The sequence below is a fragment of the Xiphophorus maculatus genome, chromosome 12 (genome assembly GCF_002775205.1).
Source record: "Xiphophorus maculatus strain JP 163 A chromosome 12, X_maculatus-5.0-male, whole genome shotgun sequence".
Lineage (NCBI taxonomy): Eukaryota > Metazoa > Chordata > Actinopteri > Cyprinodontiformes > Poeciliidae > Xiphophorus > Xiphophorus maculatus.
Window position 1 is genome coordinate 9,683,426 of NC_036454.1, and position 12,937 is coordinate 9,696,362.

Genomic DNA, 12,937 nt, shown 5'->3' on the forward strand with positions numbered 1-12,937 from the left:
TGTAAGCAATTATAAAAAATAACTATGGAGACATTTCAAATTCATCACTCCGCAGGCGTGAATCGATATTATAACATGAGTTTCGCTTTTGCATCGAATTACTTGAATAAATTAACCTTCAGTGATATTCTGAAGAGTTGAAGGGTCATGAAGCTCGCTGTGAAACGAATGGCTGCCACGGAGTAAAAAGGCATGCAGAGAGCAAGCCTTGTTTGAGCCGATTGGGGCAAATTTGACCGGTTAAGCGGCCGCCAAACTGAAGAAGAAAAAAGAAAGTCACAGACACAGTGGGTTTCTAAGGTGAATAAAGGAAGGAGGCTGCAAACAAAAGTCGCGGGAAAGAGGATGGAGGAGATAAAAAAAAAAAACCTGTTCCTTAGGTGTTAAGAGTCTGGGTCAAAATGAAAGACTCAGGGTCAAAATAAAAAAATGTCTTTTAAAAAGTGTTAGGGAAAGATGCCTGCAAAAAAATTAATAAAAAGAGAAATAAATCAACATAACAGAATAGCGATTTCAACCAATTAGTTAGAGAACAACAAGTGTTGACTTTAATTAAAGTGTCAGGTTGCCGAATCAAACAGCAAAGGTGTGTTAAACTGGAGCTCCAGAAGCAGCATCCTGCCTCCCCGTGCACCTGTCGCGCTCTTCCAGGCTCGAGCTCGCGGTGTTTACGGCCCATATGGAGGTAGCAGGTGGCGAGAACGTGCGCACCGCTCGCGCCGTTCAGCCCAGTTAGCGCCACAACAGCAGTTCGTTACCAAGCGGTGTGAACCGCACGACTACACAACAGTTATGTTTTGTAATAGCTGCCTGCCATGAGGCAAGATTTATTTCAATCAGATTTAATTTTCTGCCAGGACTATTAATTGTTTACATCCTAATGCAAAACAAAAAAAGTAGTAATTGCAGTTAGTTAGTTAGTCAAAATATTTATTTTGACTAAATTAAAATTAATTAAAAACAAATTTCAGATTTGTTTTACGTAAATAAAGCTATTAAGGATGACTATTGTAAACATTTTTCAAGGAAATTCCTTCCTCTACATTTCTTGTCTTGCGCCAGTCTTCTTAAAATAATAACAACAATAATCTAAAAATATGTGTGGTTTCTCTGACTTTTTTCAAAACATGAGCATTTTAACGCACACATATTCACCACTAAATCTACACGTGAAAAAAACACTACTCTAACAGATACAACTGGACTTAACGACTCTGTTCGCACTGACTTGTTCAGTGTTGTAACAAAAGAAAAAATATTAAATTAGAAAATAATAAAATGATTCCAAGCTCCTTCTTGGTAAATGATATCAAAATAAGATAGCAAATCCAGCCTCTGGTGTGTAATTAAATTTCAGGTTTAGATTCTTTATGTTGGGCCAACAGCACGCTGCCGCCTCCTCTTTTAAAGCTTTACCGCGTTGCTGTTTTTCTTTACTTTGTCTACTTAATTGTTGCACTGGAAACAAGGACGCAAATGGTATCACCAGACAAGCCACTTGAAGTAAAAAAAAAAAAAACAGGACCAGGCCGCCAATGGCAGAGCAGAAGACGCAGCTTCCCGCTCTGCTGTCCGCCCTGCAGGAGTATTTAGGAGGGGAGTTGGAGCAGGAGAGACCGCAGGTTCACCGAGACAGGTATGACCCGGGTCTCAGCGGGGTGAAGGGGCTAAAAGTGATCTCTGTAGATAGGTGAAAAATTCACATAGGGACATTCAAATAAGTGGGTAAGTAGATCAAATCATGGAATTAAAATATGTGGTGTTGTAGCCCCTCTGTGTATTCCCTTAATCTGTTGTTGCTGCTGTTGCTCCTAGGCAACACATGCAAACTTTCAACAAATCACAGCCCCTACCTGGTTCTTTAGCATTAGACACTTTTCAATTATTTTCTTATTAGCTTTCAGTCTTGTTAGACCTTCTTACTGATCAGCTTTGCAGAAACTCGTTTTGTTTTGAATTGTGAGCTCAATTGTTTAATTGTTCTTCTTTATTAGGAGGATGCTTTAATGAGGATAATACCTTCTCCCTTCAAGGTAAGATGAAAAGAATAAATCTCTTTATTCAAATTAAATCAGAATCTCTCTGGTTTCTAGATTACAGATCTGAGGTGGAGGTGCCAGTGTGGCTGTAGATCTGTTTGTGTGCAGCTGCACCCTCTCTGCCCACTGATGCCAAGGTAACCTTTAGAAATACCTGCTGCTGTAGCTGGGCTGCAAAACGTCTCAGGTTGTGTTTTGTGCCGAAGACCTTTGAGTTGTGACTGGTATGGAGGCAGTGTAATGTTAGCTGACGAGTTCTCTTTCAGCTCACAGCGCTCTGCTACCATAACGGTTATATTTACGCTCAACTTGTAAATGCTGGAGGACTTTTCATATAAATATCTTTAGGTAAAGTATCTCTGGTGCTTTTCAGCTGGTTTGTAGGCAGTGTCTCGTTAGCTGGTTGGGTTGTCAGGTGCCAGCTTACCTGCTGCTGCCCTCAAACTGTCTGAGATATCCGCAGCAGCTTGACGTTGTGCAATGCTCAATGAATACAGAGAAATCATTGCAATGTAAATAAAGAACACCACCATGAATGTGAAGGTTCATCCTCTTTCAGTTATTGGTTTCTAGGTGCTAAGAATTATGGTGTACAATACTCTAAGCATATTTATATACCTATACTGAAATGCAAAACCACACAGCACTCATTATTAATAAACATAAAGCTAATGTAAAAGTTGTGTGTAGAAAAACTAAGTTGTTGCTTCCACCTCGTTTGCAAAGTAAACATCAGCTGTAGCAATGTTCACAAAAAGTAGCTTCATCTCACTCTAGATGCTAAAGGGCCTGGCTTGTTTGCTAGGAGAATGTATAATGAAAATGGTACCAAGACTTAATATAGCACCTGAACCATAAGACTTATGAAAAAATGAGAGATGTTTGCCTGTATTGCACACTATCACCTTTAGAGAAAACAACAATTCATCCACCCACTAATCTGTGCATGGTGGGGCTTTTTATCAGCAGAGATGTTTAAGCATGAGAACATGCAAACTCCATGTAGAAAAGCCGTAGGTGAAGATTTGAACAGTGGTTGGAGACGCAACATTTACCACGGTTACAAGGGCATCTCCATGCAGCCCGTTGGAGAAAACAACTGATGATCTTGAAGTACATTATTTTATTGTTGGAAGGATGAGATACAGTTAAGAGGCTCAAATCAGACACTAAAAGGTGAAAAGACAGGCTTCATCTTAAAAACAAGATTGTAAACTTTAGAAAATTACTTTAAGAAGCACAATGTAGAGAGATTTTTTTTTATTTAAAAACCCAACACTGAGGGCTCAACAACCTTTTATCTTCAGTGGTATCTTCAATGTCTGATAGAATGGCCAACACTCAAATAAAACCATACCAACACTTCTTTCTGGAGAAACAGATCTCTCTCACATGCCCTCTGCTGACACGTCAGTCATTTCAGGCTTTACCAGCACGGCACCATCTGAGATAAAGTGGCAAAATGTCCCATATCTCCCAAGCATTTGCCATTATAGCTCCCCACGTTTCCTTATGATGATTTCTCGCACCAGTGCTGTGACCTCTTTTCGGACGCTCTCCATGGATTCGTCTGTTTTCCAGAACCGGATCACTTTTCCTTCCTGATTCACGAGAAACTTCCAAAAATTCCACTTTGGTATTTTCTGCACAGAATCTAAAAAAAAAAAAAAAAAAAAAAGACTAGTTTGAGTGGATTATTTTTTTTTAAATTATAATGATATCCCAAAACAACAATACAACAGCAAACAAAAATTTTCAACATAGACATTTCTTTACTATAAACAAATACAATTTCCTAACAATGTAACTATGCAAAAACAAGAGCATTTACATATTTGTAAGTAGTTTTTTTTTTTTTTTACATCTCTTTAAAAGTGTGTTGAGCTTTTCCGGTAAAACAATACACAGATGTTTACTGAGAACCTTTGAGAACTCCTCATTGATGTGAATGCCATTCATTTAATACTGGATCATCATGATTTCATCTACTTTGTGCAATATGCCATTCTATTACCACTGGCAGCAAAAAAGATCCTGATGATCCTTTCAATGCCGTGTTTAATAGTTTGTACAGTGCTAACTAGATATGAAAGCCTAATCTTAGCTTCTCCAAACATTGCCTTTTGTTATTGTTTGGACATAGCTGGTTCTCCTGCCACCATAAATATTTTCTTTGAAAAACATGTGGATAGCTAGTAGTTGAAACAGAGTTTTATTTCTTGCTTGCTTTCTTCTTTCTGGTGTTCTAACAGGACAATGATCTCAAACAACAATCAAAACTAATTCTAGCAGGTTTATAATAGCCTTCTTGGATTTTCTTCCTATAAACATTGACTTCAATTTCAGCCCTAAAGACTTCACTTAAGAGCCTGGGTCTCAGCCAGCAAACAAGTCAATAAAATTGACTTGCAGTGGTAAAATCTTCCAGCCAGAATTTTGCTGGAAGATTGTTGATGTCTAGAAAACAGTTCAACTAACATTTATCCAAATATTAGTGCTGTTGTCTAAATCTTTCCAAATCATTTTTATGTTTTAAAAATTACCCATCATAAGGAAAAATTAACCAGCCACTGTCTTTTCTGGGTAAAACTCGACCAAGAACCTTCAGAACCCTTTAATTATTTAAATATCTGACTCGATGTATACATTGATTTTATCCTGCACAGGTACCCTTTCGATCCTGTGTGGGTTAGAGAAAAGATCCACACTAAATTCAAGCGTAATATTAATTATATAACCATTACACCCTGAAAAAAACGGACAAGTAATCAATTAAAGTCAGCAACTGCTGTCCGAGATTGTAAATATGCAACAGGACATTATATGTTTTCCTGCCGACCTGTGAGGAACCTGAAGGCAGGCTCAGCCTCCGTGCCCAGGATTTTGATCTTGCTGAAGAAGGGGAACGTCACGCCGTATGTGGACTTGGCGAAGGCCTCGATGTCGCGGCTCAACCCGCGCTCCGTGTCCCCGAACTGGCCGCAGGGGAAGGCCAGGACGTTGAAGTGAGACGTGCCCAGCTCCCGGTGCAGCTCCTGCAGAGACTTGTAGCTCGCCTCCGTGTGCTGGCAGTGACTCGCCACGTTTACAACCAGCGATGCCTGAACAGGACAAAAACCATGGAGCAATCATTATAATAAAACTCTGCACAGAATGTAATGACAAGAAAGTAGGAAATAAAGAAGAAAAAAGTAATCTCTGTTTCCAAATGAAGATTTGCAGAGATTTAATGCCAAACTAAAGACGCCTGGTGATGATGTGGACGTACTTTTCCTCGGTACTTCTCCAGGGATACCGTCCTCCCCTTTGCGTCTTTCACCTCAAACGAATAAAAGTCCTTCTGTTTTCTGGGCTTCACCAGGTGCGTCTGCAGGAGGAACAAACACCCCACACCGACTGTCATGCTCACCAGGACCCTAAGCCTTTTTATTCTGGCTTTGGAGGACTTGGTGGGATAACCTCCGAGAGCCTCCATCTTGGAGGGGGGGAGTTAGGAGTCCTGCAGAAAAGTCTGGGCTGGGCGGACTCGAGGATGAAAGTAAAATGAAGTTAACGGGGTTAAAAAAATCCCTACAAACAGGAAACTCATTGCCTTAAAAAAAAACAACAAAAAACAACAGTTTCTAAAGGCTGTGCTAAATTCAAAAATCACGGTTCTTAAACATTTCATACCATGTTATACCAGGTCAAAAGTTATGAAGAAATTTCTAATAAAATTTCTTGGGAGACTTTTTAAATTCGCAGAGACACGAACATTTTATTGTGAAATTCTTAAGAGGAAACAACTATCCAAAAGTTGATTCTAGGAATTGTTGTCAGCTTTGGGGTGACTATTACTTTTGCCAAAGTATAAAATTTATGAAATGTACAACTTCTCATGCCCAATGTTTTTTTATTCAAAGGGCCACAACGAAGCCGACGAAGTCGCATACAAACGCTTCAAGAGGCGGAGCATCCATGGGAGCAGCAGCGGAGGTCCAGCTGCTAGTACACCGCTGCCCTTTGGGGGGCGCTGTGACTCTCTCTTTGAGTTTTACACCTTCTGTCGGAGGCTGGAGCTCGAATTGTCACGGAGAAACCACATGCAAGAACACAATGTCCTGCAATAAGACATGCGAGGTGCTGCAGAAACCTCTGTAACACCTTCTGATAAAGATAATAAATAATCTTAAATGTGATCAGGAAACTAAGATGTTACCAAAATTAGGATTAAAATTCCAGTTTGTGAAAATAGTATATCAAAAAATAAACATATTTATTATACTCACTTACCCATGACAAGCTTGCAAACTGTTCTTCTTATTCATTGGGTTGCAAGATATATTTAATTATTTCACTGACATTAAAGACACATACATGTTCATGTTTTATTTAACATTATTCAAATATACTATGGAAATGCAAACAAACTAATAAAAAACATCAACATAAATGTGCACTGTAGAGAAAATGAAGGTTTCATTGCACTGTGCAATAAAGATGAAATAAATGTGTTGTGCATCTTGCAGGGTCCTTGCGATGCTGTCTTTTTACCCGCATTGAGGGTACCACTGAACACACACCACTGCACATTCGTGTTGCAATAACACATTTGCACAGCTGTTAAAAACCTCGTCTTGACATATGGTTTGAGTGTAGTTTCACTTCAGTTCATTTTGGTTTATAGGAATATGAACAGTTTCCCATCTCTTACAAGCACATAAAGTTGGTAAATTGCTGTATTGATTACGCGTTTCTGTGGCATTTGAAGCTGAGTCATCTCTGGTGGGCAACTGCAGAAGACATTTGTGACTTTAAACTCACCACAGCAACGCTCTGTGAGATCCAGAAGATGGACGAAAGCAGAAATGCCAACAAATAAGGTTGGTAATAAAGATGTGCAAAAATGGCTTTTTCAGAGGTCTTTGACTCTCGAATTGAGTAAAAAAAAAACAAAAGTGGTGTACAAGTTTAAATCTTTCATGGTGGCAAATGTTCAAGAATTTCTTTTAATGTTGTCAGCAGCTTGTACTTTCACTGTGCCAGGTAAAAATATAATTACTGCCCCACAGTGCCTATAATAAAGTATTCACATCCTTGAATGATTTTACAAATCAATCATCATCATCAACATAATTAGTTTCTTTTGACAAAGAAATTTACAAATAAACCCCCTTCATATCAAAGTGAAAATGGATGTCTACAAAATAATGGCAAATAAATAAAAAATGTGTCACATAGATTAATTGACTGCATAAATATTCCCCTGCTTCAATTCAGTACTTAGTATATGCATGTTTGGTAGCAATCACAGAACAGAATCTGTGGATAGCTCTCAATTTTTACTCCATTCTTTCTTGGCAAACTGTTCAAGCTCTGAAAGGTTGTGCGAGGATTCGCTGTGAACAGCCATTTTCAAATCCAGCTACAAACTCTCTATGGGATTTGACTGGGCCACCCCAGAACAGCTACATTGTTGTACCATATGTGAGTCTTTAGCTGGAGGCTTCTAGCTTTACAATAAAGAAGCTGTAGTTCTCTTGCTGCATTCATTTTACCTTCTGCCTTTACCAGCTTTGAGACCCTGTTGCAGTGAAGCATCCCCACAACATGACTCTGCCACCACCTTGCTTCACAGGAAGGATGGTGTCTGCCAAAAATAGTGCCTTGACTGATGGGCAGAAAGTTAAATTTTGGACTAATCATAACTTTCTCCAACATGCCTTTTGATGTCAGCGATTTTCTCCCATATAGCTTTGACTGACAACAGTTGTATGCAGAGTCTCTCTCATCTCAGCTGCTGGAGCTTGTAACTGCGGAGTCACTGATGGCTTCCATCACTAGTCTCTTTGTGCAGTCATTCATGATGTGAGAAAAGGCTGATGAGATTTACACACATGCATATTCCGCTGAATTTTGCATCTGCATTATGTAGCTTTTATAAAAATATGTTTTTTACAGTACAAATGTGACAGTATAATATGAGACGGATCATTTGTGAAAGATTCTAATAAATTCTTAAAGCCCCAAATTGTTACCTTTAAATCTATGATACATATGTAAACTCCTCTGTAGACGTGTTTTTGTACAGTTTTTATTCAGACTTGGCCAGATCTGCTCAAATTAGCACCTCTGTGCTGCTCAATACCTAAAATCATCTTGTCTAGTCAAGTTATGAAATCTACAAACTCTTGCAGATTTCTTACTTAAAGCAACAGAAGCCGCTGGGGCCTGTGTTTGTCTTTAGATCGACTTGCATTCTTATATTTATGTAGTTCCTAATCTCAAACATTACATAAAAGTCTTCTACAAGTCTTATATAGAAATAAAGAACCTTTGCACAAATCACAGTACATTTGAATAACATTTTGATAAGAAAAACACAGGTCTGCATGCATCATGCAATACTTTAAATTATAATAAATCAAATCATGTATGTATGTATTGTTTTGTTGTTGCAGAGATTAGTGAGAGAACATGTGAGTTGAAGAATTTTGCCAATATGAATTTGCAGGGAAAGACACAATCCCTACTGAATGGCTGCTGTAAGAAAGAAAACTTTTTACAGAAGGGAAGGAAAGTTAAAAAAGATTTAACTTTTCCATTGATCAACATTAAATAAAAGTTTAGCCTTTTTCTATTTTTCATTTGTGCTCAGTCACGTGTAGATAACTCGCAGTCTAGGCAAAAGATACACAGCTGTGCAAAAGACATTTCCATGTTCTGCTTTGAGTCAAACCTTTCTGTTAAGGAAGTGAGGTTAGAAGTATAATCACACTTCTTGTCTACAGACCAGAAGAGATAAACTCCTCTTTAGTTAAAGACAGAAATCTCCTCTTATAAAGAAGATCAACTGCGAACTATGGTCATTATGGTCAATATGACTCACAGCTCCAGCACAAAATAAAACTTGCATGGAGTTGTTTTTGGCTTTAAATCAAAATAGGTCATTTGTTAATGCGCAGCAAGACAGATTGTCCATAAAACTTCTAGATGCACAGTACCTTGTGTGCATGAAACAGAACGTCGTGCATACTAATCATAAAATGTAATGGTGTGTTAAATTTGTAAGGTTAGAATTCTCCAGGTGCAAGTAAAAACAGGAATTAAATGTACTTAATGTTAGAAGAATAAACTGTTTATTTGCACATTCTTGGTATGATATTATAACAGTAGCACAGTGGTCTCGTAAAATGTCAATATCTGAACATGCTCAATTTTGACTAAATTGGCTCAAAACACATTCTTCTCAGCATATGCAACTGATTGTTAGTGTGGTCTCTGACCACAGGCAGATGGGTTTTTTATGGTGGTTTTGCTCAAAGAGGTTCTTATGTCATAGCTTAAAAGCTTTAAAACTATGCACCATCATATTTTAGATCTCAAACATTTAAAATAGTAACAATTATGATCAATGATAATGTGCTCTCTTTTACATGCACCCATTAAAAGACATAAAGCAGTATTGTTGTAGTTATAAGTTGCCTTTTTCGTGCAGTAACATTCCTTGTTTTGTATGTTGGTTATACAGAAAAGGGAAATTGACTTTCCTGTATTCTGTATATATATAAAAAAATAACTAAGCCAGTACAATTTTCTCTTTATCAGTTTCAACTGAGTTCATTAGCCTCTTTTAGTCCAACTCTTCTTCTATCTTTGACCTTTCGGACACCTATCTTCTCGACTGTAGTTGTGATGGAATTGCTGCTGCACCGGGTTTTGCCATTTATCTTTGGATATCTCTGGAACACTTTCAACCTAGTCCAGATTAAAGTCAATCTGTCTGAGCTGGAGTTGGGATGGTAGAGGTATCGGCACAGGGAACAGATGATGAGAGATACAGGTAAGCTAAAAGCTATAAAACCATTTCACAAAAATGGTGGGGGTCTCTATGAGGGGAAATTTGAGACATATTTGTACTAGAGTGACAGTTTGTGGTGTCTCACTGTTTCTGTTTTACGTTTAGTTGGGGATGTTGACCACAAGTAGAGCATGTGGCGTGTTCAGTCACACTTGTCTCTAGTGTCAGCGCTTTCCTGGAAACAGCAGTTATTCAGCAGGTGCTGGATGGTCATCTCTCATCAACAGAAAATTAGTTATTTAAAATTCTTACCTTGTTATTTTACGACTGGATTAGTGGTTTTTGATTTTTGTCCTGTGACTGTAGGCATTAGGATGGTGACCATGGCTGAGAAAAGGGATTGCTACAAGAGGAAGGCAGAAAGATGAACAGCTAAGAATCTGGGAGACAATCTGGATCTTGTTTGACTTCCTTCAATGCAAATTCACAGGTGGTGATGACTTAAAGTCCATTAGATTGTATTATATTCATTACGATTTACTGTGAATAAACCCTTCATGATTTACTCCCTATAAGTCTACAGATCTGTTGTCTCAGATGGAATGGAAAGGAAGATGTTTGGTCTCAGGGCTTCCTCATGAATTTATCACCTGTTGGAGATGGATGCCCCCCTCCCTCAGATGAATCCACCAGCTCACATGTCAGAAGATTAACGAAACAAATTAAATGTTCCACTTTTGTAGCAGTCACAAATTTCTGTTTAACACATTTTCACCACCCTGACAGGAATGCTTGTATTATATCATCGTACTGCTCAGTAATATAGCACATCTGTCATTTCCCACTGAGATAGTTCATTTTTGAGACGGTTTTCACTGACTCATTATCGCTGGGGGTCTTCAGTGAAAACAAAACTATTAATGAGTCATAGCAGTCATATGGGAGGTCTCAGTTTCCTGGCTCATGCAGTGGAAACATGGCGTTGGGGAGGGGGGATAACCTCTGAGAACATCCTTTTTGAAACCTCACGAAGGCGAGGAGCTGTTGATCAAACCTTGGGGGTCCTCTTGGTCTAGTGTTGTCATAATGTGAACGGCATGATGAAGAGGATGGTTTAAATGCAAATTGTCATTAAACAAAAGCATTTAGTGATGCACCAATGCATCAGAAACTTGTCGTGGTTTTTGTGGTTGATCTTTTGAGAACAACATGTTACACAATAAGTACTGAAACCCTGAAGAGACAAAAAAGATAGAATTCCGTTCTTCTCTAAAGGTTATGATGCATTTTATGTGCACTCTGGAATTTCATGCCAAATCCCTTATCTTTTGTGTAGTGTATGTAGACTTGAAGGTTTTGAAGTTTTTAAATTGTTAACTGTGATCTAACTTTTTATATCTCATCAACATACCATTTCAACAGAGACATGTGCACTTTTGAAGGTCATAGTATATATTATCAATATTATATATTGGACTTGACATCCTTCTCAGAAAAATGTGTTCTTGAAGAAGAACATCTATAATAAGTAAGGTGAAGTGTTTTACCTATGATTGTCACCACCTGGACGATGGTGGTGGGAGTTCGTCCCTCAATTGGAGGATTGCCGATTAAATTCCCACTCTGTCCACCTTTGTCGTTATGTCCTTGGGATAGACAGTTCACCCGCCTTGCCTGCTGGTGGTGGTCAGAGGACCCAGTGTTACCTATGCATGGCAGCCTCACCTCCGTCTAGCTGTGGCTACTATCCGGTTAGCTTCCCACCATCTGAGTGTGAATGTGTGCATGAGTAGGTGAATAACTCAATCCAAGGATTTTAATGACTGTAATTCTGTTTTTGTCTGCACTGGGCCATAAATCCTGTCAATGCTCACATCTTCTCAGAGGGAGCCAACCAGAGCTTCCACCTCTGGGATCTGTATTTCAATATGAAAGAAAGTTTTCATAGAATGAGTTAACAAATTAAGAAGAAGTCAAGAAAAGACGAAGAGACGGAAGATAGACTGGACGGTTGAACAGTGAAATTATTGTTGGTCAAGAAGATAGTCAAGGAGACGAGTGCAAGGTGATATTTGTCTTAAAAAACATCAGAAATGAAAGGAAAACTTCCAAGAGTTAGAAAACCTGTGGTGTGTAATTTGAGAGTGGTTGCTGTAACAAAAACACAAAATCATTGTTGGGTGAACGTCTCAGTAAAGTAATTTATGGCAAAAAATAAAAGATGCTAAACTTTATAAGTGCATGCAAAGCTGAAATACTTTGTACATCTAATAGATCTACTTCTAATTTGGCCTGAATGAACTACAAGTAGGTTCCTCCTTCATGGACTGTTCTGCATAACACAGACTTTACATCCAATAATGCATTCAGGCACAAAACGGTATTAAATTATAGTATAGCTATGAAACGTCCCTGACTGGTGTTCTTTTAAGGGTGTTATAAATGCAGAATGAGGAACATTTTTGGCTTATGATTTTTATTTATATATATATTTTTTTTTACTCTAGTGGCCTCTATTTGACAGTGAATCGACAGGAAAGTGGATTCTGAAAAGACGAGAAGACACGTGGCAAAGTTCAACATCTTAATAAACACTCACTTATATTTGTATTTGCAACAATAAAATCAGGAAATCTGGAAAAGGATCTGCTGTCACCACACATAACCATGAAACTGTTTCCCTGGTCCTGTCATATTCAATAAATTAGGTTATTATTGAAAGGTTCATTTGTTTTAGTAACTCAGTTCACTAACTGCATTCTGCTCTGTGGCTTGTTTTAAAATTGAGTTGTTTCCTCACTTTGACTTTTAGAAAGTGGGGTGAAGATCCTTGCAAATGATGCAATAACCCTAGTGCCTTTAAGACATTGTCAACTAAAACAGTCTGTAATAAATATAGAATAGTAGTGTTGACCTCATGTAGTGCAAAGCTAACACCAAATGTGCTTGTTACTGCATGTAGCATGCCTTTTAGCTGATCCAAGTTTCAGTCAACTTGCAGAACACGTTTTGTTTCATTTTTCCTTCCTGCATGAAACTTTCAAGCTTTTTGATGTGCAGTGTTAGCTCGGATTAGGATTTCACATTCAGAAAGTGCATTCAGATTAACCTTTGTTCT

At 38.3% G+C, this 12,937-nt stretch overlaps 1 protein-coding gene across 1 annotated transcript; it reads right to left on the bottom strand.

Moving 5' to 3' along the window:
* Positions 1 to 3,147: 3,147 nt before the first annotated feature.
* On the bottom strand, positions 3,148 to 5,563 carry gpx8 (glutathione peroxidase 8 (putative)). Its single transcript, XM_005800967.2, has 3 exons — positions 5,308 to 5,563; positions 4,879 to 5,140; positions 3,148 to 3,693 (listed from the first exon to the last, which is right to left on the bottom strand). Exons 1-3 carry the CDS (start codon positions 5,512 to 5,514, stop codon positions 3,530 to 3,532), a joined length of 633 nt encoding a protein of 210 aa, XP_005801024.1. The 5' UTR covers positions 5,515 to 5,563; the 3' UTR covers positions 3,148 to 3,529.
* Positions 5,564 to 12,937: the final 7,374 nt, after the last annotated feature.

Excerpts from the sequence above, each read along its gene's own strand:
- gpx8 (XM_005800967.2), bottom strand. The coding sequence starts at position 5,514 with ATGGAGGCTCTCGGAGGTTATCCCACCAAGTCCTCCAAAGCCAGAATA. Across the intron at positions 5,141-5,307 it reads TGGAGAAGTACCGAGGAAAA|GCATCGCTGGTTGTAAACGT; the intron begins GTACGTCCACAT and ends TGTCCTGTTCAG. Across the intron at positions 3,694-4,878 it reads TGCCTTCAGGTTCCTCACAG|ATTCTGTGCAGAAAATACCA; the intron begins GTCGGCAGGAAA and ends TTTTTTTTTTAG.